Raw genomic sequence first — 26,112 nt, 5'->3', positions numbered from 1 at the left:
CAGTGTGGTTTTGAGCTGGGGTGGTTATGTTTCTGTGCTGTGATGGGTCTTGGGGGTGTTGTTTGTTGGTTGGTTTTTTCCCCCATTTCTGATGGGTTTGGGGGGGGGGTTGTTACTTTTTGGAGTGTTTTTCCCATTTCCGTTGGGTTTTAAAGGATTCATTTGTTGTTGTTTTTGCTCCCCCCCATTTCCGATGGGTCTTTGGGGGTTGCTTTTTTGGGGGTCCTCATTTCCGATGGGTCTTGGGGGTTTGTTTGTTTTTTTGGCTCCCCCCCATTTCCGATGGGTCCTAACGGGTTTGGTTGCTTTTTCGTTTTTTTCCCCATTTCTGATGGGTCCTGCATGCTTCCCTTGCTTTTTCCTTTGTTTTCTTTGCATTTCTGACCTGCCCCCTTTGTTCTCTGTGCATTTCTGATCTGCTCTGTTTGTTTTCTGTGCATTTCCAATGGGTCTTGCACACTTGATTGATTTTCCCCTCCTTCGGCTGGGAGGGATTAATTGTGTTTCCAATGAGTCTTGCAGTTATATATTTTATTTTATTTTTAGTGATTTTTTTTCCCTTCGGACGGAACGGATTAATTGCATTTCAGTGCATTCCTATTGGAAATGGTGCTTCAACTTGCGTCCATTTCGAGTTGCATCCATCTTCTGGAACCGATTGTGGTCGTAGGTCGAGGCACCACTGTAGTGCTTTTTAGTGTCCCTTCTTGGATTCTGCATCCATACGTGAACCCACCTAACACACCAGTCCAAGACATAAAAAGAGTTGTGAACGTAAGAGTCAAAGCATAAAGGAATCACATGAAGAATTGCTGAGAACTTTAATTTGCAGCAATTTGCCACTGTTGTGATGTCCTTTTTCCAAACTTTTGGCCACTATTCTGGACCCAGGTTTAATCATATTTAGAATAATTACAATCAATAGGGTTTAAGTGTACTGTAGTTCTAAATATAACTTAGTCTGCATCCAGTGTACCACGATTAAATAAATGTAGTACATACCATTTCATTCATTGCTTTTATTCTTTGTTAAAGGCAGGAGAACCCAAACCTCATACTAGGTAGGAAGGGTCTCTGAGAACAAACATAGGCAGCTGTCTTTTGACTATTATACCTATAACTCCTCACAGTTAGTCATTCTGTCTAGGACTGGAAGGAGTTGCAGGTAAAAACAAATCTTGTGGGCTGTCCATTCATGCCATCAAGCTTAAGTTCTAATCAGTTAAACTTCAGCATCAACTTTGTGGGCTGTGATCAAAGACATAATTTCAAAGGGGCAATTTTAGATGGGACCATGGAAGACTCTGCTTCCCCACAGTCTAAGACTGGAGGGGACAAGGGTTGTGTCATGTGCTAGTGTGTGTGTTGTATCTCTCACAGGCCACAGTGCTACTCCATGGAATGTTTTTATTATATCAGTGTTTCTTGATGAGATTAATGAAAAATTACCACAGGCTAGCATCCAGTTAATGAAGTGCTTAAGAAGGATGTATGTGAAATCCCACTCCACTTATAAAAACATTGTTTTTCCATAAATCTTGATTTAAAGTAGATACTTGAAATTCCAGTATTTCTTGATATCTGTTTTTATAAGTGAGTCTTTTGTTACAAATACATCATTGTTTACATGACTAGAGGAACTGAGCTCTGTTTTGGTTATGTATTCTTATTTATACCCATATTAGGAATGATAGCGATGGGGAAGGAGAATCGGATGATCCTGAGAAAAAGAAGCTTCAGAATCAACTCCAAGGTAGCTTTACATCAAGCTCCTATGTCTTGAACAAAGCATTTCAAACAAGTTACCAGATCAAGATTTTTAAAAACAACAGAAGCCTTTAGTTACTGTGGGAGGGCAATCATGCAGGCAGTGGTAGGTCTGTTGCTGGCTGTCCATCATGCATTTGGTCTGCAACGGATAGTAAAACCTGCATGCACAATAGCCCTTGCTCAGGCAGTTTTGCAAAATGGTTCATCTGTCTCTAATAGCCTACTAATGGGTATAATGGGTTGTGGATGTTCCCATCTAATGGGAAACACCTCAATGTTCTTATTATCTTTGTTGTCTAGCATCCCACCGGTTGCTACTACATTGCTACTACAATATGGTGTATAACCTATGGGTGACTGCTGTGAATTTGCTATATTCCTTTATTTTAGGGCCACTCCCACTTGCTGGGCAAAGTCATTTTCACACCAGCATCATGTAAAGTTGTGTCAATGTACCGGACTGGTAACAAAGAACTGTGCAGTTTAGTTATGCAATTGGTAACAAGTCCCAGGCATAACCAGTTGCACAGTGCACCAGCAGAGGAGCTTTGTGAATACCACTCCTGCCTCTGGGCTATCTTACCTACCATGGGCACAACCTTGAATAGTCTGCACATAGTTATGCAACAGAATTTTGCCCATTGTACCACCATCACCATAAAATACCAGTAAATGTTTGTTTTAGCGAGGCAGTCCTGAGATACCACGATGGGAGGTTGGGATAGAGCAGAGTTCTACCAGTGAAGCAATACACAGGGAAGGTTCTAACACTTGTATCTCTCTCAAAAACAAATGTCATTTCAAAATGTTCTCTTCCCTTGTCTTTCTTGCGGTGGTCCAACTCCATCAGTACCCACATTCAACAATTAAAATAAATACATATACAGAACAATGCTTTTTGCTGTATTTGAGATCTGCTAGTTCAAATATATAAACTGATTTTGCAAAAATTAGAGCTTATGAAGAAATCACTTCTGTAAGCATTAACTTTACAACAGCTGTCTTTCCCAGTTCATTGTCCAAATTGTTCTCTGAAATTACTACAGTGGTGCCTCGCTTAATGGCGATAATCCGTTCCAGGAAAATCGCTGTTAAGTGAAAACATCATAAAGCGAAAAAAAAGCCCATTGAAACACATTGAAAACCTTTCAATGCGTTTCAGTGGGCTTAAAACTCACCGTCCAGCGAAGATCCTCCATACAGTGGCCATTTTCGCTGCCTGTATAGCAAGGAATCCGTCCCCAAACACAGTGGGGAGGCATTTTATTTACCCGGTGGCCATTTTGACACAGCCAATCAGCTGTTGGAAAATCGTCGTTTTGCGAAGAATCGGTTCGTGAAGCAGGGAACCAATCATCGCAAAGTGAAATTCCCCCATTTAGACCATTGTTTTGTGATCGCAAAACAGTCACAAAAGATCATCGTAAAGCAGATTCATCGTAATGCGGGGCAATCGTAAAGCGAGGCACCACTGTATGCCTGAATTGAACATTGGATTAGAAATTATTTCAGTGGTGATGTTTTAAATGTTCTTTTTTAAAACGTTAGAAGGAAGTAGACTTTTCTAAATGATAGTGTTTTGTGTCACAGGTGCCATTGTCATGGAGCGACCAAATGTCAAGTGGAATGACGTTGCTGGCCTCGAAGGAGCAAAAGAAGCTCTTAAAGAAGCAGTAATATTACCCATTAAATTTCCTCATCTTTTCACAGGTAAAACTAATTGATTATAAATTATCTGGCAGTCATGAATCTTACTTAGCCGCCCAGAGTAGATTCCCGAATCTAGATGGGCAGGGTAAAAATGGAACTAAATAAATAAATAAATAAATACTTGTCTTTTGCTTTTAAAAATCTTCATGTGTTAGCAAAAATAGTCCCTGCTTAAATCAAATTGGCACATAAATGTAGTTTTACATTCCTTTTCTATATATTTATAAAGTATTTGATATTAGGCTTGAGATTGAACTAATTGCCCAAATCCTCATTTAATGCTAGAAATTACAAATCTTGCATGTTGGTGGATTTATGGGATATTTGACGTTTTGTGCCAAACGCACAAAAAGACTCATTGTTTATGTTTAGATTGTTAATAATAATGTTCACTGGTGTTTTAAATGCATTCTATTACACATCATTTTATAGGACCTTGATAAAAAGGCAATTAATGATTACTATTGCCACTGCTCTACTACTAATGTTACAACTACTACTGATAACAAACTACTACTGATAACAATTATGAGGATGCCTATATTCATAGCGACTCACAGCCTAACTTAGCTAACATGATTGGTGAGGATAAAATGGATTTGGAAGAACCATTATATGCTGTATTGAGCTCCTAAGAGGGCAGGACCAAAATGTAGTGATCTAATAAATAAAATCAAAAATATAGCTGGAAATTTCACCATGTAATTCTACTTGTTCTTACAAAAGCAGTTAATTTCATAAGAAATTGTTTAACTGTGTAAGCTGATATGAGAAGACATAAAACAATTAACATAGAAATGATCCCAAATTAGGAAAAGGTAGCAAGATTGAATAAAACAACAGCAGTACCATATACAAGTAAATCCACAGTGTAAAAACTTAAAGAAATAAATATCTTCCTATACCACTGAAAACACACAAAAGGACTAGCACCAGGAAAACATTTCTAGGTAAAACATTCTGCAGAAAAGGAACTAACAAGCAAAAGGCCCTGCCCTCTATCATCTCCTGCCTCATTTCAGAGACACCTGGAGCATGCAAATAGAGAAATATGTTTTCATCAGGACAGGGTCATATCAGAGTACAGTAGATAGACGTTCAAATGCCTATGCTGGTTCCACGCTGTAGAGTTTTAAGAGTTGAGACCAGCACATAAGTTTCTGTCAAAAAGAGGCTGGTGGCAATGAGTTGTTTAACTGGCAAGGTTTTACATATAGCTAGTTCCTATCAACAGTAACTATAGCTGCATTTTGGACCCACTGTAGTTTTCAAATAATTTTCTGAGCCCCTGTTGTAGCTGTCTAGTTTGGATGTTAACAGAACATGGATAACACTGGTCAGAATGTTGTTGTCCAGGAGTGATTGCTCCTGATGTAGTATTTAGCTTGTAGATGGTAATGTATGCCCCTAATGTCCCTCCACCATTCAGGTCATATTTGAAGTTTCTGTACATTCTTTGAATGGTATTTAGTACCAAGCTAAGTAACCAATTCCAGAAGTACCTTTCCTGTATTTAAGGGGGGGAATCTTTATTTTTAGGTAAAAGAACCCCCTGGAGAGGGATCCTTCTTTTTGGACCTCCAGGAACTGGGAAATCCTATTTGGCAAAAGCTGTTGCAACAGAAGCTAACAATTCTACATTCTTCTCTGTATCTTCTTCTGATCTTGTATCTAAATGGTTGGGAGAGAGTGAAAAGTGAGTATTAACATTTTGGAAGGTGGAAGCTCCAAAGTGCTACTTTGGAACATAAACCTTAATCTAATATTGGTTGCCACAGATTTATATGGCTACTCATCAAGCCCTTAACAGATAGCTTATTGCATCTTACTTGGGAAAAAAACTGTTCAGTTTGGAGAGGCAGGCTAAAGGGGAGGGCACAAGACTGGAAAATCTGTAGAAAGGATTGGTATGGAAATTAAGGTCTTAATCTGTTTTGGAAAGAGATCTGTGTCAGGAGTAGGAGAGTTTGATTCTGTAACAAGTGTTATTTTGATGTTACCAAATCAGAAGTACTAGTTTGTAAGCTTCTCAGCTGCTATCATTCTTTGTCATAGTTTCTCAGGACAGCCATGTCAGAGTGTAGCTAGGGAAATGTAGTGCAGTTCTTGTGCTATTTATGTGTGGTCTGGGTTCAAGTTCTGGATATCATATAATTTATTTATGGATTTATAGTATACCACCTGCTCTGTCTCATTATTAAGTATCTACAGACAGTGTTGCATTTCCATTATGTAACTATATTGTAAAGATTCATTAAATTCTAATTATAGTATGACAGGATGGGAATTCAGATACAAGATGCATAAGATACTAGTGTTGCTCGCTAATTTGTCAAAACTCATGCAGTACTTGCCCAGGAGTGGCAACTCATCTCATATGTGAAGTGAATCAAAACTAAGGTCTGATCCTACATGGAAAATAAATAGCAGTGACCTTCATTGAATCTTGCTGTGATACAGTGTCATATCATTGTGCATTCTTTCCTCTTGTAATGCAGCTTAATTTTTTCCACAGACTAGTGAAGAATCTCTTCCAGCTTGCCAGAGAAAATAAGCCTTCGATTATCTTTATAGATGAAATAGATTCTTTGTGTGGTTCCAGAAGTGAAAATGAAAGTGAAGCAGCTCGACGGATTAAAACAGAGTTTTTGGTCCAAATGCAGGGTGAGAATATTGGATTCCAGATATTAGTTAAATAATAAAACATTCTGTTTATATAACAGTATATAATACAGTGGTGCCTTGCAAGACGATTGCCTCACAGGATGAAAAACCCACAAGACGATTGGTTTTTGTAATCGCTATGGTGCTTCGCAAGATAGTTTCTTCTATGACCATGCTTTGCAAGACTTTTTTTCCGAGACCGATGCCTCACAAGATGAATCAATTTTATTTGTCTTGCGAGGTTCCCATAGGGAACCTCACAAGACGATTTTTTCACAAGACAGCGATTCTCGCAGAACGAATTACAATTGTCTTGCGAGGCACCACTGTAGTTGATTGGGACATGGTGGCACTGCGGGTTAAACCGCAGAAGCCTCTGTGCTGCAAGGTCAGAAGACCAGCAATTGTAAGATTGAATGCACATGACAGAATGAGCTCCCATCGCTTGTTCCATCTCCTGGCAACCTAGCAGTTCAAAAGCATGTAAAAATGCAAGTAGATAAATAGGTACCACCTCGGTGGGAAGGTAATGGCGTTCCGTGTCTAGTCATGCTGGCCATGTGACCACGGAGACTATCTTCGGATAAACACTGGCTCTATAGCTTGAAAACAGGGATGAGCATCACGCCCTAGAGTTGGACATGACTGGACTAAATGTCAAGGGGAACCTATACCTATATAGTAGCTGGCATGTTCACTCCTACCTATGATAATCTGTGGAGATACAAGAAAATACTGCACTCAAAATTTTACCTTCTCCATGTTGTGTATTGTTTAATGGTTACTTACTAGATTTACCTCTTTCTAATTAGGAGTTGGAACAGACAATGAAGGCATTTTGGTTCTGGGAGCTACAAACATACCTTGGGTTCTCGATTCTGCCATCAGACGAAGGTAATGTATAACAACATATAAATTCAGTACAGTGATGCCTCACAAGATTAATGCCTCATGCAATGAAAAACTCGCAAGACGAAAGTGTTTTGCGAGTTTTTCAGTGACTCGCAAGACATGTCATCTTGCAAAAAATTTCATCTTGCGAGGCACGGTTTCCCATAGTAATGCATTGAAATTTAATTAATGCGTTCCTATGGGCGAAAAAGTCACTTACCAGGTTGCCCTGGAGAACAAGGAGTATCTGTATGAATGGCCCGGAATGCCGCCCACCTGTGCCGCATTCATCTGCCTCTTTGGCGCGCATGGGGCTTCTCCCTGGATGTTTGAGTCCGGCTGTTCTATTGGATCCTGGTGCTGTTTCCTCCTAAGGGGTGTGTGTGAGCACAGCGCCAAACAGCTGAGAGGTGACAACCCTCTCAGGGTTTAATATTAATAAAATGCCCCCCTCTGCCCGCCTCTCAGCTGGTTGCCGCCTCTCAGCTGTTCGGCGCTCTGCTCACACACACCCCTTAGGAGGAAACAGCACCAGGATCCGATAGAACAGCCCCTACACCCGCCTCTCAGCTGTTCTATTGGATCCTGGTGCTCATATATATTAACAGGAATAAGTAGATAGCTTTCTGCAGTCTTCAGGCATAAAATATTTCCGTTAATCTGTAATGACTTAAGCTACATGCTGCAACTACATAATTCTGCAAATTGGGCTACTAAATGCTGTGTTTTGTTAATAAAACGTTTGCCAGCCTTGATAGTAAAAATAATTGCAAGATTGTTGTGAGCTGCCCAGAGACCTCTGGGTAGAGTGGGCGTCATAGAAATTAAATAAATAAATAAATAAAATCCATGACTACTCTCTTGCATCATTTTTATTCCCAAATCCCAACAGTAACTAAGAATCACTTCTTAGACTTTCACACAACAGACCACTTTTAATGTAACAATTCTAGTTTAATAAATCATGGCTTATGAAATTGAGAACAAACATTGGACTCACTTGCTTCTCCCTTCTCTCCTGGTCAGATAGCAAGAATTAAGCTATATTTCCCTGTTAAAAGTAGAAAAGAAAAACTGGTTTAAAGACCATCTAAACATCATAGCCAGCATGTCTAAGAGGAATGTTCATTCCCAATTTTCAGGTCATAAAGCCAGGAATATTAAATTCAAAGCAATCCATTTTTTAAATTTAATTAGATAAGCAATTATTTTATTGCTGTTTTGCTGTGGCTGTTGATAACATGTTTTACTTCTGTTAGTAGATAAACTAAGCAGTCTCACTAAAATGTTGCATTTATGCTAGTGTGTCAAATGTTGTAACCATTTAAGAATGTGTACTCCAATTTTGTTGGAGGGTAAAATGAAACGTGTTTTTTCCACCAAGGTTTGAGAAGCGAATTTACATTCCCTTACCTGAAGATCATGCGAGAGCTGCAATGTTTAAGCTTCACCTTGGGACTACTAAAAACACCTTGAATGAATCAGATTATCGAGAACTTGGAAAGCGAACTGATGGCTACTCAGGTGCTGATATCAGTATAATTGTACGAGATGCCTTAATGCAGCCAGTTAGGAAAGTCCAATCTGCCACACATTTTAAAAAAGTGAGTATCTCTTTCTCTCATTGTTTCTGTTTCAATATACTCACCAGGGGTTACTGAGAAACTTATCACCAGAAGTGTGCTCCCATGAGGGTAGAATCTTCTTCTTAACCTCATTCAGCAGTTTTATAATGCAGCCACAAGATGTGGGGGTAATTTCTTACTCCCCTGTCATAGCTCCAGGCTTGAATGTAGGCTGGAACAGAAGAGATGCCACTGCCTTCCAGTAGCTCAGAGCCAAAGTTGGGGAAAGATTAAAAATGGCCTCTGTGCTTAAAGAGCAATCTGTCAGATGCAGAAATACTGTAAGCAGGTACAAGGTCTGAACTGAGAGACAGGCTGAGATGCACAAGGCTGCTGTTTTTCTGTACTTTATTGTCTCTCCTGTAAGAGCTTGCAACTTACAGGAACAGAGAAGCCTACACCCCTCTGCAACATTTTTTTCTCCAATTTTAAGCAGGAGAAGATAGCTAAAAACTTTCTCTGGCAAATATGGGCTTTAGCTTCAGTGGGGGGGGGGAGGTGGTGTTAGCAGGGATCATTCTCTCTACTTTCCTTAATTTCAGATTCAAAGGAGGCTGTAGGATGATTTCACTTATCAGACTCTGGCTCCTCTCACCGTGGCAAGGAAGGAGAAGTGAGAGTCTGGATTTCTTATGGCTATTCTTCAGAGCATTTGTTGAGTTTCTTTGAATTCAGTCTATAATTGAAATCGAGAAGTGTGTCACTGTGAATGGACTTCCCTTCAGGTTCATGGAACAAAGGAATAACCATGTCTGTCCACAAGCTTTAATTGGGAATTGCTAGTGGGATATATTTTTCTGTTGCTTAGGAGCATGTTTACTTATTTTTAAAGGCTGCACTGTTGACATTTTATCTGCTGTTTGCAGCATGTTTGAAGGGGAAATTGCATAATCCAAGGATGGTTCATGTTTATGGCTATTGAAGAGATTCTGCCAGAAATCCTTCATGGGTAGGATTCCAGACAACCAGCAGTTTTTGTACTTGTCATTGTTACTCAGGGCCTGTTATATGGAAGTTACCACGTTAGCAAGAGGCTGCTTTTTAATTACTTGACAAAATACTTTAGCTTTTTAAAATGAGTTATCAAGATCCTGGGGAGAAAGGTCTGAGAAAGGCCAGAATCTCCAGTCATAGTTTCTTCTCCAGTATTATCTACCTGAGCTGCTAAAAGCTGAATCTGGTTTGAGAAAGATATTGAAGTTACCTTGTTACTGCTCTCCAGATGTGCTTACCACCTGAACTGGCCTGGCAGCAACACTGGAGTCAGCAATTTTGAGGAACTTAACAACAGAGCTAAAACCAGCCCTGCATGGTGAAACTGGTATTACCTTAGATAAACCAGTAGTGGGAGGAGGAGCCATGGGTGGATTTAGTATCAGCAATCATAATAATAATAATGATAATGATAGTGTGCCGTCAAGGAAATCTGACTTATGGTGACCCTTTTTCAGGGTTTTGCAGGCAGAGAATACTCAGAAGTATTTTACCATTCCCTTTCCGTGGAGGCCATCCAACCCACACTACATAAATATAGATATTATGGAGATTATTTTATATTTATTTTAAAGAAAAAAGACAAATTAAAAGAGAATAATTTTAGAAACTGGATTATTAAAGCCAAATTACAGAAGCAGCTTGGGAAAAAAACAGAACAAAAGCAGTGACATCTAAATGCCTAAACTAATACTTGTATTCATCCAACAAGTATTTCTATAATTCTGCTGAATGTTTTCATACCTTTAATGTAGACATTTCTTTTCTTTGAAAGGTGAATGGACCATCACTATCTGACCCAAATGTTTTAGTAGAGCTCTTCACCCCATGTTCTCCAGGAGATCCTAACGCCATTGAAATGACATGGATGGATGTGCCAGGAGATAAGCTACTGGAGCCTGTTGTTTGCATGGTTTGTGTTTGTTTTGTTATGATTCTCTTTACTTCAGTCTAGTTCATATAAGCACTTTGAACTTGGCCCGGAAGCAAACAGGTGGCCAAAGCAGACAAGCCAGGGTAGGGGTTATATGTTCATGAAGAGATGTTCCAGAGACTAACATGGTAGCAGCGTTCTGCACCTGTTGCAGTTTCCAAACCACCTTCAAGGGCAGCCCCACGGAGAGAGTGTTGCAAGGCACATTAATGCTGTCAGAAGGATCTGAAACAATATAGGAGTCAGTGTTATTTGTTTTGACCGGGAGTTGCTATCCAGAACTTCAGACAGTACGACTCCAGTCTGACCCTTGGGACGGCAGGGATTGAAGCTGAGACTTTCTGTATGCAAGACATGCAGTCTCCCATTGCCCCATGTTACTGTTTTATTGCCTCGTTGCCTTTCATAAAATACTTGTATGTTATTAACACTTTTTCTCAGTTCGTTTAAGTTATCTATAATTTATATATAATGATTAAATATTAATTAAAATACTGTTTTAATAATGTCAATACTAAATTAAATATTAAATTAAATATTTGCTGTTCACTTTGAAATTAAAATTTTGAAAGATCAGATATAGTTTTGCAAAACAGCAAATTTCAGTATATTTACTGGAAATGAAAATGAGACTACTTGCATTAGTTTTGAACTGCTGATTGGTAGATAATTTATATTATCGTAAAAGCAGAGAATGTTATTACATGTACTTTAGTTAGATACGACTTTCATCTTGGGTACATCTCATTGGTTGAAAAGGTAGAATCCAGAATCAACTTAGGTACTGCTCCTTTCAATCATGTTTATATTTGTATTTTGTGCTTTAATTAAGCCCCTTCCACATCAATATTAAAGTATACCACTTGAATTAAAATTAAACTTGTAACTAAGAAATGAAAATCCACCTTAAGCATACCTGAAGGCTGGATGTGCCCAGTCCCCTCATACTTTAAACACATTCCATCCTATAAAATTAACTATTCTGAAAGCACTCTCAAACTAATTTGCTATGTAAATTGGCATAGAAAATGGCATGAGATCAAAGTCCCTTTCAGTTTACAGTTGTTTGGTTCTCCAAGACTCCAACTCTCTAAGCTTTTCATTTAGAAGTCAGCCTTACTGAAGTCATTAATTGCAAATACAGTAAGTATCTGTAGAATTGGCTGCACAGCATTTGAACGTATTACCCTACAAGCAATTTGTTAGTAAAAATGTCAGTTACACATACCCCTTTATTCCTATATCCTTTGAGATAGGAGTTTCACACACGAACAGAAGGGTTTAGCTTTTTTATAGTTTACAGTAATGTTATTGTTCAGCTGGGTTGTGCAAAGAAGTTACTGAAAAGGTTACTGTTCAAGAAGGTAGGGGTTGCATGACTATTATTCTGGTCTATTATTCTTGGCCCACTTGTCTAGGCCATTTTGGCATTGGGAAGATGAGCAAAAATGACCAACACTTGCTGGAGTTTTGCTGTTACTATGGCCTTTGTGTCAGCAACACGTTCTTTAATATGAAGCTTCAACACAGAGTTTCCTGGAGACAGCCAAGATTGAAGCATTGGCATCAGCTTGATTTGATCCTCACTAGACGCTCTAGCCTTTCTAGTATTACGATCACACATAGTTATCAGGGTGCTGATTCTGATATTGATCACTCCCTGGTGTGTAGTAGAGTAAAACTGCAACTAAAGACATTGTATCACACGAAAAAGGAAGTAAGACCACATATTGACATAAGCAAGACTCGTGATCAAAGAAAAGTGGAGGAATTTGCCTAAGCGTTTGAGGAAACCCTTCCAGGCCCAGCTGATGCAAATGCACCTGAACGATGGGAACATTTCAAGAACGCTGTTTATAACACCTCCTTGTCGACATTTGGCAAGAAGACCAAAAAGATGGCAGACTGGTTCAAAGCCCATTCAGAGAAGTTGATGCCAGCCATCAAGGAAAAGAGGAGAGCTCTAGCAGCATACAAAGCCTGTTGTAGTGAGTACAACTTGCAGGCTTTTCGAGTTGCTAATATCAAAGTCCAACAGGCTGCCAGGAGATGTTCTAATGATTATTGGCTTCAGCTCTGTTCTCAGATACAGATAGCAGCGGACACAGGTAACATCAAGGGAATGTATGACGGTATTAAGCAGGCTTTAGGTCCAATATAGAAGAAATCTGCTCCTTTGAAGTTTGCTACAGGCGTGATCATCCAGGACCGAGCACAGCAGATGGAAAGCTGGGTGCAACACTACTCTGAGCTATATTCCAGAGAGAGTGCAGTAACCGAAGAGGCATTAAATAACATTGAGTGCCTGCCTGTCTTGGAAGAGTTGGACAGCGAACCAACTTTAGCAGAAATTATTCTCCCTCAGACAGTTGCAGGAAAAATGCAGGGAGCAACAACAGCCACTCTTTGTGGCCTTCATAGATCTCACAGAGGCCTTGGATTTGATTAGCAGGGACAGCCTTTTTAAAATACTCCCCAAGAATGGGTGTCCACCTCGACTCCTTAACATCATCAGGTCCTTTCATGAGGAAACGAAGGGCACTTTAGTTTTTGATGGCTCAGCATCAGATCCCTTTGACATCTGAAGCAGAGTGAAACAGGGCTGTGTCCTCGTGCCGACACTGTTTGAGATCTGTTTTGCTGTCATGCTGAAGCACGCCTTTGGAACTACAACAGAAGGTGTCTATCTCCGGACTAGATCAGATGGAAAACTCTTTAATCTCTCTAGATTGAGAGTGAAAACCCAAGTCCAGCTGAAATGCATGTGGTACTTCCTCTTCGCTGATGATGCAGCTGTTGCCCATTCTGCTGAAGACCTCCAATTCAAGACCTCCTTGAATTGTTTTAGCAAGGCCTCCCAAGATTTTGGATTAACAATCAGCCTGAAGAAAACATAAGTCATGGGCCAGGGCGTGGACTCACTTCTCTCTATTACTATCTCCACAAAGAATTGGAGGTTGTTCATGACTTTGTATACCTTGGCTCAACAATCTCTGACACTCTCCCTAGATGTCAAGGTAAACATTGGCAAAGCAGCTACCATGTTCTCTAGACTCACAAAGAGAGTATGGCTTAATAAGAAGCTGAGGGCATATACCAAGATCCAGGTCTATAGAGCCTGTGTCCTGAGTACACTCCTGTACTGCAGTGAGTCCTGGATCCTTTGTGCATAGCAGCTGAACACATTCCATGTGTGCTGTCTCCAGCGCATTTTTGGTATCACATGGCAGGACAAAGTTCCAAATAGACTAGTCCTAGAACGAGCTGGAATTTTGGTCGGATTCCAAAAGATCTCCTGTATGGAGACTTAGTGCAGGGACATCGCCCCAGAGGGAGACCACAGCTTCGATACAAGGATATCTGCAAGTGGGATCTGAAGGTCTTAGGAATGGACCTAAACAGATGGGAAACCTTGAAATCTGAGCATTCAGCCTGGAGGCAGGTGGTGCATCATGGCCTCTCCCATTTTGAAGAGACCCTAGTCTAGCAGGCCCAGGCAAAGAGGCAGTCCCGAAACCAGCATAATCAGGGAGCTGGACAGGGGACAGATTGTATTTGTCTTCAGTGTGGAAGGGATTGTCACTCTCGAATTGGCCTTCTCAGCCACACTAGACGCTGTTCCAAGTCCTCTATTCAGAGCACGTTACCATAGGCTCTCGAGACTGAAGGATCCCTAATCTATTCTTGACCTTTGACTAACCCAGTGCATTCCTGCCTTTGCCCAGAGCTGAGCCTTCTCTGTGAGCATTCTCATACTCCTTTCATCTTTTACTACTATTTAAAAAAAATACCTTTCTATCTTGTTTTTTCTCTTTTCCTATTATATCCTGGCAGAAGTTCTCTTTTTATCACCAGTGCTTTCTTCCTTTCCCTTTTCTGTTGCCACACGGTGCCAATGGTTCAGAAAGTGGCTTCTGAGTCCTTAAAAGAGAAGAGGGCCAGGTATATCAGGGTGTGGAAGAGAGCTTCATGTTGGTGTCTGAGCTTGTACACAGTAGATGCAGTTGATTCAGATGAATTTCTTGGATAAAGCAGTCCAGCACTTATCAGAGAAGGCGGCTTACTTTCAGTAAATATAATCTTACCATTTCCTTCATCTGGCAGTGGCCTGGGGACTGTGCAGTTTGCCTTAGGTTACATCAGCTGGTTCTTGTCCCTGGAGGCACAATGTAGAACCAAACTTTTGGCCTCTAGCTCCATAGCCAGGTACCCAACTCACTGAGCTGTCTAGCCAGCATAAGATAACCCCTGCATATCTGAAGTAATTGGTGAAATGACAGACTGGAAATATTCACGTTGTTGCTCATTACATATTGATGATCCTTCCAAATATCCTAATCATGGGAAGACTACAACTTAGGATGCCATTATTTCAGACCTTTGGACCTCAGTATTTTCAGCCCCATGAGATACGCTTGAATTGCATGATTTATGTTGTAGCTTAGCTCTGCTTGGGGGGTGTCTATTCTGTTCTCAACAACCTCCTCCTGCAGGCTCCATCCAAGGAGAAATTAAGAGTTTTCCAAATATTCACAAATGATTTACCAGTTCCGGCTTTTGGAGACATTCTGGAACTATGCAGCCTGCTAAATAACACACAAGTTGCAGTACATTGAAGCCCCTTACCCCACACACTTGGGGTAACCTTATCTGGATCCTCTCCCAGAAGACACAGTGGAGATTTTGACTGCAGGGCCCTCATTCCACAGCCGGCTACTTATTATTCATTAACCCATTGACACACACCAGCACTTATCAGAGAAAGCGGCTCAACAGAATTTAGAAAAGACTCTTTTGACTCAGAGAAGCAGTTTTCTGAAATCTTTCCAGAAGATTTGCCTCTGCCCTCTCAATATCTGATTTACTTTTGGACATAGATAAACAGTTCATCATCTAGTTACTGACATGCATAAACGGTTGAGTGAAATTCTCACTGTTCCTACTAACTATTGAAACCAAAGCCAGTAGAACGGACTTCTCAGAATCAGTGTGGAAAAAAGACCCTGTTGAACCTGACTGTAATCTGACATTGTGAAGAAATATGAGAGTCTATTTAGAATGTGGGAGACTTGCCTAATTGCTGGTGAAATACCAGTACAGTGGTGCCTCGCTTAACAATGCTAATTGGTTCCCAAAAAAACATCGCTATGGGAAAACATCGCTAAGCGAAACACCATTTCCCATAGGAATACATTGAAAACTGGATAATCTTTTCCAATGGGAACGGATTACCGTCCTTAAGCGAAAATCGCCATAGGAAACATCGCTAAGCGAAACAATGTTTCCCCCATTGGAATGCATTAAAGCCTATTCAATGCATTTCAATGGTTTTGACAGATCCGTTTTCGCTATTTTTAAAGTGTCTTAAAATGTTTGAAACCTGTTTTAAATGCTTGGAATCAGTGCACCTTGTAAAACCTTTGCAGAATTAATTTGGCTTTGTTCTTACTCCTCCTTAATTTTTGGTGAATTTTTCCCCCATTGGAATGCATTGAATAGGTTTGACAGCTGTAGGTCTGACAGCTGTCAAACCTACAGTTCAATGCATTCCAAAGGGGGGGGGAATTCACCAAAAATTTAACAAAGAGTCAGAACAAAGCCAAATTAATTCTGCAAAGGTTTTACAAGGTGCACTAACGATCCCAAGCATTTAAAACAGTTTTTGAACATTTTAAGACACTTTGAAAATAGCGAAAATGGAACATTGCTAAGCGAAACAGGGGGACCTAAACTGTGATCGCTAAGCGAGAAGAGGTCCCGAACATCGCCATGCGAAATTTCCCCATAGGAAACATCGCTAAACGGAGTGCAAAATCGCTCCGAAAACCTCATCGCTAATCGAATACATCGTTAAACGAGGCAATTGTTAAGCGAGGCACCACTGTATTCCTACTATCTTCTCAAGGAGGCTCTTGCTTATGGCTCCAAGAATACCATGACACCTTAAAGACTAAACCTTTCTAAAACATTGTTTCAATAATGTGCATACTTAATTTGGGAGTAAATTCAGCTGAATCTAATGATGCAGTGGTGCCTCGCTAGACAATGATAATCCGTTCCACTGAAATCGCTGTTTAGCGAAATCATTATCTAGCGAAAAGCATTTCCCTATTGGAATGCATTGAAACCTGTTTAATGCATTCCAGTGGGGAAGAATCGTCATTGTCTAGTGAAGATCAGCCATAGGAAAGCCGCTTTGCGAACCACCGATCAGCTGTTTAAATAGCTGTCTTGCGAAGCTTAGGTCCTGAAAACACCCATTTTGTGAACGCAGAGGGAGCTGTCAAAATCGTTGTCTAGCGAAAATCAGTTTGCGAAGCAGGGACCAAACATTGTCCAGCGAAATTCCCCCATAGGAATCACTGTTTTGAGAATCGCTATAGCGATCGTAAAAAGTCAATGTCTAGCGAAAAAACTGTCATGCGGGGTAACTGTCTAGCGAGGCACCACTGTACTTAACTTCTGAGTGCTTTGGTGGCTCTTCAGATACCTGAAGTGCTTTTAATCTGAAATGTAAACAAAAATCTTACCAAAATGTGTTGACCTTCAATTGATAGCCTGAAATAGGATTTACATAAATTATATACCTATATCTATCCAGCCTATGCTTACCTGATTGTTTTCCTTACTTTTTTCCCTGTTTCTTTGCCTGCATTTAGGCTCTTGTAGTTAGGACAAAAACTGCTTTCGATTTGAATGTTTCTCAGTGAATTGTAGACATAAAGGATGGTGTAACTTCCTCCTTCTGTCTCCTTGCACTTCTTGTCCATCTGGGTTCTCTGGATATTCCAACTGATTATTGTAGAAAAGTTATGAAAAAGCATTCTTCAGTGAAGAGACTAGTTTTCTATATCTCCATGCCTTGTTCATTTGTACTAATCTATTGCAAGCAATGGTAGAGATGTGGTGGCGCTGCGGGTTAAACTGCAGAAGCCTCTGTGCTGCAAGGTCAGAAGACCAGCAGTCGTAAGATCGAATCCATGCAACGGAGTGAGCTCCCGTCGTTTGTCCCACCTCCTGCCAACCTAGCAGTTCGAAAGCATGTAAAAATGTGAGTAGATAAATAGCTACCACCACGGTGGGAAGGTAACGGCGTTCCATGTCTAGTCGCGCTGGCCACGTGACTACAGAGACTGTCTACAAACACTGGTTTTATGGCTTGGAAATGGAGATGAGCACCGTCCCCTAGAGTTGGACACAACTGGACTAAATGTCAAGGGAAACCTTTACCTTATTGCAAGCATTAAATCATGGAAGTTTTAAAACTTCTACAGTGGATGAAAAGTTCTTGCTTATATTCTTTTAATTTTTTCTCTTTTTCTTTTGGTTTTGCCTGAGTGTTAAGACTTCCGTACCTTGTTGTCTGTCATGGCCAATAATCATACATTTGTATCAAAAAGGGGAGTGGTTGAATGAGAATTATATTCATTTTCAGAAGTCATATTCCCATACATCATTGGTTTAATAACAGGGCTTACAGATACATAATATGTAGGTTGTCAGGGCAGGGGTTAAGCCTCCTAGCCTCCCAGCAGTTTGTTTTTGAGGTGGGGTGAGCTCATCTTTTCATAAATACCTCCCATTCATTTGATAATTGCATATAATAGTTATTTGAAGTCAATACACACCTGAATCTCACATACTTTTAAAAGGCATTGGGGGGAGGGGAAAAGACACACCAGGGATTGGCATGTATGGTCTTGCAGTTCTTTTTTGTTAAAAGCTTTCATTAGCCCTAGAGTAGTGGTTCCCAACCTTAGCTCCCCTGTTGTTCTTAGACTCCAACTCCCAGAAATCCTGTCCAGCACAGCTAGTAGTGAAGGCTTCTGGGAGTTAATACAAGAACATTTGGGGACTTAAAATTGGGAAACACTGACATAGAAAATAGTGTTTCCCAATTTTAGGTCCCCAAATGTTCTTGTACTAACTCCCAGAAGCCTTCACTACTTGTACTAACTGTAGCAATGTCTTAGTTGTTCATCCCTGGTTTTGTGTGTGGCCTGATATCAGATCTGTTAGTTTTTGACTGATTTACAATTTCATTACAGTTCTAACTGTAACATGCATTTGTGATTTAGCTCCTGCTGTTACAGACCCTCGGTCCTATGTTCTAGTTTTGTAGCTAGGATTCAGACTATGCTAACCACACAGTGCCATTGGTTTTTTAAGGGAGTACAGTCATTTATGATTTAACTTGTCCCACTCTTTCAGTAGGAGTTTAGTGTGATTGACGTAGTCTGGATCCAACCCATTATCTTGATGTACTGAGATTCTTGGTACATGAGCACAGAGATGTGTATTAACCCACTGCCAGTACGCAAGGTTATCTATACTGTAATACTGTTTGTTTCTGCATCACTTGCTAAGGCCCAGAAAGGATCCAAATTATTGCAAAGGCTCAAAGCTCATTGCTTTGTGTGTCTATTACTTTGAGCCTTGCTTACAGTACAATCTGGTAAAACTGTTTGAGGCCATATTTAATAGAGTGAGACAGGCATCTGAGTAAACATGCATAGGATTAGAATGAGGTTGTTAGATAGTAATTGCCTAAAGACTTGTGTAAGAGTGCATTTCACATTATATATCTGTAATTCAAAGTAGGCATGACGGCATCTTAAATTTCATGGTCCCTTGTGTCATTATTTTAATTGCCCAACAGCACAGGTAGACATACTGGATCAGACCAAAGAACTGTTTGGCCCCTTTTAAAAACTATTGAGGTTGGCAACTATCATGACATCTTATGGTATCTCATAATTTAAATGTGTACTGTGGGAAGATGGACTTCTATTTGTCTGCCCTTAATCTCCCATTATATTTTCCATGGATGAACCTGGATTCTAATATTGTAAGAGAATAAGCAAAGACTGTCCTGTGTCCTTTATGCACAACATACCTAATTTGATATACACCACTATCATGTCTGCATTTATTCACCATTTTTTAAAAGCTGAATAGCACCAAACATTATAGCCTGTTTTTATAGTGGTGTTGCTGCAATTCCTTAATGCTGCAGGTTGTTTGTGACATATGCATTACTTCTAAGCTCTGAGACGACTGAATGTTGGGGGGGGGAGAGATAATCTGAAGTTGACATTCATATGTTAATATGTTTATGTATAGATTAAGTAGTAAAATTATCTAATATCTGAGTGACAGAGGGTGAGTATTTGTCTTTCCAAGTGTGGAGTGTATGTCTGTTTGCTCCAATCTGGGTATGTAGGATTTCATCATGGTGACTATTGATTTGGTCTCATTTAAAATTTGGCCACTTTATTAGTCACTCTTAAATTCAAGTCATTTGTGAACAAGTTAAAAAGTACTTCCAATACGGATCTCTTAAAAGACATCACTTCTAATATTCCTCCATTATGAGAACTGTTTTACTTTCTCTCTACCTCTTGTTCATTATACAGTTTCCACTCTTTAACAAAAAAAGTTCTTATTCAGTGAAATCATTATCTGAAGCAACTATCTGAACAATGGACAAAACAGGCACAGGAATGTTTAGGTTATTGGTTTTTCCATACCTTAGTGCCTTCTCCCTAATATTTTTCCTTTTATATAAATCAAATGTAACATTGTGGATCAGAACCTGTCTTGGTCAAACTATTAGTAATACATAATACAGAGAAGTATGTAACTCTTAACCTTTCTCTCTCTCTCATGTGACAGGCTGATATGCTGAGGTCATTAACCAGCACAAAACCCACCGTGAATGAACAAGATCTGGAAAAACTAAAGAAATTTACAGAAGACTTTGGACAGGAAGGCTAATTAAAAGACATTTGTGACCTTCAGCTTTGGTTCTTTAAATTTCCTGCCTCTTTATTGCCAATAAATGAATTGTTCCTTCCTGTATTCCCATATGAACTGAACAGTCATTTGCAAGGACCTTTCAGCTTTTGTATATCACTTTCCAAAAAAACCTAGTAAATGTCTTCTGAAAGCATGATACCAGGATCCTATGGCAAAGAAGGAAAATATGCAGCCATCTTTCAGGTATAATTGCAGGGTTTTGAGTCTAGATTTTAGGTAACACACATTAGTCCTAATTTACAAATATTTATGAATTCCTGTAGGCCTAGAAGAGAAAAGCTGAAAAAGCAAAGCGAGGCAGAAGCTTGGGTTGCTTGTCAGATATTTCCAGTATCAGTCAATTTGCCTCAAATTCATCTAGAATTATGCAGTGCTATTAAACCCCACCTAAATTAGGAGAAGGAAGTGAGAGGAAAGGATTGTAGTTAGATACAGGCTGTACGCTGAGTACAATGTTAAATTAGTTTGTTTTCTCTTATATAATATTTAGACATTGCCTTAAAAGCAACAAGCATTGTTTTAATAACTCACTAGTAGGTACCTGTCACTGTGCAATCTACCAGAGACTAGATATAGAATGTAAATATTGTGGACAATGTTTCTCTCTGGTCTTCATTCATCTTTACTCCCTTAGGAGTATGAGGCAGGGAATATATTCTGTTGAGAATCCATGGGTAAGCCAGCAAAGAATTTTAGCAAGCCATTTGTTAAGGGAAGGGAAGGTAATATTGCACTTTACCTTATTTTCAGAGGAAATTTGAGACTAAGTATCATTCAGCCTAATGAATATCTCAGAGGTGCCAAGAGAAGTTGATCTTATTCACTATCTACCTGAGTAATAAAATAACTAAATATGTCAATGGTTTGGAAAGTGTTTTTCCCCTAAAGGCCTTTACTAAGAATTACACATCTTAGAGAAGTGCCTGAGTGTAACAATACTGCAGTGGACAGGTTTTGGACATCATACTAAGCCTTAGTTTAGTGTGGGCAGGGGGACGGGAGCGGAATAGTATTGCAAACTTCATACTTGTGCATTTCTCCTGTCCTGATGCTACATGGAATAGGTCGGAAATTCTTGCTTCCTGTTTACATTAATCACAACTCATCATACCATACAAATATGTTATGGTTGATGTGAAATAGTTTGCAGAAATAAGTCAGCTTCAAGCCGTCAGTTATAAAACTGCTTTAAATATAAACAAACCATAATGAATATTATCCAGAACTTAGGGTTTGGCTGACAAGTTAGTGTCGTTAATGAAAGACTCCTTTTGGCTCTGCAGGTGGGGAGGTGGCAGGAGTATACAAGCCAAAGACTCATAGCAGCTTGTTTTTATCACACTAAATAGTGGCTGAGCATGATGTGGCTACTGAGAGCACTGAATTTGTGCCTTGTACGTTTGTCCCAGTTTATAGACAAGTCATTGCTGAAATACTAGTGTAATGCATTGCTTCACTGTTAAAGAACTGTACAGTGCAAATGCTTTTCTGTGTTGCAAATTTCCAAATGTAGTAGTGTAGTCACCTGCTCACAGGCTTTGGTTTTCTTTTTATGTGTATATTTTATATAGTACTTCACAGAATTACAAGACTGATTGAAACTTTGTCTTTGAATGAAGTAAAACTGTTGCAATACTCGCTTATGTTTCTAGATTTTTTTCTCTTGAGACATCAAGTATACATTATCATCATTTGTTTCCTGTAATTTTTACACATGAAGAATATTCTGCTGAAAATGACAATTTAAAGGATCTTTTAGGAGAAGGTGAAAGGGTTTTTTTCCAGAATACATTCTTGGGACTGCACTTTACTGCTTTTTTTAAAGTGCTTCATTTTCATTTGTGCCACAGACATTTTCAAAGAGCATTAAGAATGAACTCTGTTGTGTCTGATTTATGTGTTATGCATACACAGCATATTTGCCACCTAATTTCTTACATTTTTCATCTGGTTCCTATTGCTTTATATCTGCTTTCAGAAATATACACCATTGAAAACAGCAATGGATTGATTGCAACATATTGATTGCAACATATTCTTTTATGTTAACTGTTTTAGTATGTGTACTCTTAAACATTTAGCACTTATATCATGGCAACTGTAGGTCACCAATCAAAGTTGTTCTGTAATGACATAAAATCCAAAATAAAAAAAATATAAATCTTGGGTTCCAATTCCATTTTATTGAAAAACAATTTGTGATGGCTCCACAGTGTTCACCACTTTTAGCAACATTCATCCTGGTAGTACCCAAGTAAAGTGCTGTATCTCAAACCTTCCTGTCTTGTATAATGCAAGATAGTGTTAGTTGAATTTGATAGTGAAGGATACGATATTATGACTAAAAAGCTAGCTTTAATATTAAAGCATTCTTCGTCGTGGTCTCTCTTTATTAAAATTTTGCCCTACTTTTCACTTCAAACAAGCTTGGCTCCTGAAACACATTACAATTAAAGTGAACCATAAGATGCAATGTAAGTACACTAGTTTAGATGTATGTGTGGACACCTGTTACTTATTACATCTTAATGTTTATTTCCTATTGGAGTTCTCTTGACACAGCCTGTGTTTGTACCATTCAAACTTATTAAAGCTAATTGCCAGCACTCAAAATATTCTGAAAATAAGAGCTGATAATGTTGAAATGATGGCGAAGCATTCTAGCTATTCACTGCTTTTAATCTTTTTCTTGCAGCTGTTGTGGCCCCATGACCTCTGTGATATGTCTTCTGAATTAAGAAGGTTTTTCTCCAAAAATAAGCCCTAGCAGAAACAAATGAAGCAGTGAAGATGACCTTAGCTAAGAGGAAGCCAGTAGTAGGTCTTATGTCCTTCGAGATCAATGAGAAGTTATTTGGGGTTGCAAACTGTTCAACCTTGATGATGGTCTTGGTTTACAGTAGCAGGTTAAAATGTTCTGAAAGTGTGAAATTCTATAAAATACAGTATCAAGGAACTGGATTTTTATTGGCACTTTGAAAAATACATAGGTTTACTTTATTTACATATAGAGAAATTTTTTAGCCAAGTTAGTTTTTTAAAAGTAGTCTGAGAAGTCGCACTTCAAATAAGCTATCTGTTAAGTCACACTTCATACCAGGAAGGGAACACAATGTGTAATATTTAGTCACAGCGTGTTCTTCAGCTTTGTTGGAAGACTTTTCCAATACGTATTTATATCTCACACTTCTTGCAAAATTATTCCTCCTAGATTCCATAGCCAGCATTTGCTGTAAGTGTTTGAAATCACTATTTTGGGATTCTATCACCATTAGAAATGAGTATACTGCCTCTTTTATATAATAGGGCTTTCAAAGGAAGGGAGATACTCAAGGAGGGTTTTTACCAATTCCATTTACCTAGTGAGTTTCCATGACTGAGTGGGGATTTGAACCCAGGCCTCCTTAGTCCATCACTCTATCCACTACATCACACTGGGTATCACTATTGCCAATATTATCACATTACAGTGTTTTTCTAAATGCCCCAACCATTCAGAATTTAAATTTCTCCTTCAATTCTATTTCATTTTTTGGTTGTTTTACAGACATCTACTTTATTATCAACCTGCTTTCTTCTGTCTGCATGTACAGTTCTTCCTCTTAGGCACATTCTTGCCCCCTTTCAGTTATTTTTTCAGTTGTGTATAAAAGGACTGGCCAATAGCCAGGAAGGTACATTTCCATTATGAACCTACTGGAGTTGCCTCGTATTTTGCTGTCATACAACCATAACTTCTCTTTAAGACAGTGGTTCCCAATCTTTTTGGAATGGCAACCCCCTTATATAATAGCCAAACAACCTGCGCCCCCGCCCCCATGTTTACATACAAAGGCATTTTTAATAGGGGTAAAGCCATAACTTCTCAGAAAGTAGAGACTTCTTTCTTCCCCAGAGGGCCTGTTTGTAGTACACACGTACAGATTAATGCTAGCTTTGAAAGGTCAAGGAAGAAATTATTTAACGAATGCTACAACATATATTTATTTTATTTATTTAATTTATATGCCGCCCACAAATACAATTAAAATATATATTAAAATTGCCATCAGACCCACAGCTAATATTATTTCAATTAAAAAGCCTTCTGGAAAACGAAGGTTTTGACCTGGCGCCAAAATGTCATCAGCGTCGGCGCCAGACGAATTTCAGTCGGGAGGGCATTCCATAGTCTGGGGGCAGCTGCCGAAAAGGCCCTTTGTCTACAAGCCATCCCTCTTACCTCCTTAAGGGACGGCTCTTTCAAAAGGGCCCCCTAGCTAGATCTTAACTGCCGGGTAGGTTCATATGGAAGGAGGCGGTCCTTCAGGTATCCAGGGCCCAAGCTGTTTAGGGCTTTATATGTCAAAACAAGCACTTTGAATTGGGCCCGGGCAGCAACTGGTAGACAATGGAGCTTGAACAGAATCGGCTGAGTATGTTCTCTAGCAGCTGCACCACTCACCAGCCGCGCAGCTCGATTCTGGACCAGTTGCAGTCGCCAGACCATCTTGAAAGGCAGCCCCACATACAGCGCATTGCAGTAATCTATGCGGGATGTTACCAGTGCGTGTGTAACTGTCATGAGACTCCGCTTGTCCAGGTAGGGCCATAGCTGGTATAATTTCCACAGCTGAAGAAAGGCGCCTCTGGCCACCGAATCCACCTGGGCTTCCAGTGTTAGACTGGGGTCCAGGAGCACCCCCAAGCTGTGGACCCTGTCCCTTAGGGGGAGTGTAACCCCATTCAGGGCAGGGAAATGGCCCTCCAGCCTGTCCACCATCCAGTCCATTATCAGGTCTAGACATGAGTTCAGCACAGAAACTGCCTCACCTGGATTGGTGGAAAACGAGAGGTAGAGCTGAGTGTCATCAGCATATTGCTGACTCTTCAGCCCAAACCTCCTGATGAACTCTCCCAGCGGTTTCATGTAGATGTTAAACAGCATGGGGGACAGTATCGAGCCCTGAGGAACCCCATGACATAAACGCCATGGGGCAGAGCAACTGTCCCCCAGCACCACCCCCTGGACACGGGTCAGCCAGGAAGGAGTGGAACCACCGTAAAGCGGTGCCCCCAACTCCCAACCCAGCCAGCCTATCCAGAAGGACACCAGGGTTGATGGTGTCGAAAGCCATGGAGAGGTCCAGGAGTATCAGCAGGGTCACACTCCCCCTGTCTCTCTCCCAGCAAAGGTCATCGTACAGGGCGACCAAGGCAGTCTCCGTGCCAAAACCTGGCCTGAAACCCGACTGAAATGCATCCCAAAATCTGTTTCATCCAGCAGCGCCTGGAGTTGCCCAGCCACAATCCGCTCCAACACTTTGCCATATAAGGGAGGTTTGCTGCTGGTCGGTAGTTAACCACCAGCCTTGGGTCTAGGTTAGGCTTTTAAAGGAGTGGTCGAATTACCGCCTCTTTAAAGGTGGTAGGGACCACTGCCTCTCTCAAAGAGGCGTTCAAGGCCTCCTGGACCCAGGTGCGAACCCCCCTGGCTGATCTTCCAATTAGCCAGGATGGGCAAGGGTTGAGCGGAGTGGTGGTAGAACAGACAGATCCAAGCACCCTGTCCACATCCTCAGGTGTCAACAATTGAAACTCATCCATTAATACTTGACCTAAGCACGGCACACTGGACACATCCTCTGATTCTGCAGTAACTGTGGAATCCAACCCACTGCAAATCTGAGCGATTTTTCCCTCAAAATGGATGGCAAACTCATCACA

General features: G+C 40.1%; 1 protein-coding gene across 1 annotated transcript in view; it reads left to right on the top strand.

Moving 5' to 3' along the window:
- The window catches only part of VPS4B (vacuolar protein sorting 4 homolog B), a 31,563-nt gene extending 9,519 nt beyond the window's left edge, over positions 1-22,044 (top strand). Inside the window, exons 4-11 of the mRNA XM_020786665.3 lie at positions 1,686-1,753; positions 3,361-3,480; positions 5,020-5,176; positions 5,996-6,144; positions 6,957-7,038; positions 8,420-8,639; positions 10,429-10,566; positions 20,263-22,044. Of these exons, the coding sequence (XP_020642324.1) occupies positions 1,686-1,753; positions 3,361-3,480; positions 5,020-5,176; positions 5,996-6,144; positions 6,957-7,038; positions 8,420-8,639; positions 10,429-10,566; positions 20,263-20,364 (1,036 nt within the window). The 3' untranslated portion in view covers positions 20,365-22,044. The remainder of the gene's footprint in view (positions 1-1,685; positions 1,754-3,360; positions 3,481-5,019; positions 5,177-5,995; positions 6,145-6,956; positions 7,039-8,419; positions 8,640-10,428; positions 10,567-20,262) is intronic.
- The last annotated feature ends 4,068 nt before the right edge of the window (positions 22,045-26,112 follow it).

This window comes from Pogona vitticeps, chromosome 4 (assembly GCF_051106095.1).
Source record: "Pogona vitticeps strain Pit_001003342236 chromosome 4, PviZW2.1, whole genome shotgun sequence".
NCBI classification, from domain to species: Eukaryota; Metazoa; Chordata; class Lepidosauria; order Squamata; family Agamidae; genus Pogona; species Pogona vitticeps.
The sequence above is the reverse complement of the archived record's forward strand: the minus strand, read 5'-3'. Positions and strand labels throughout refer to the sequence as shown.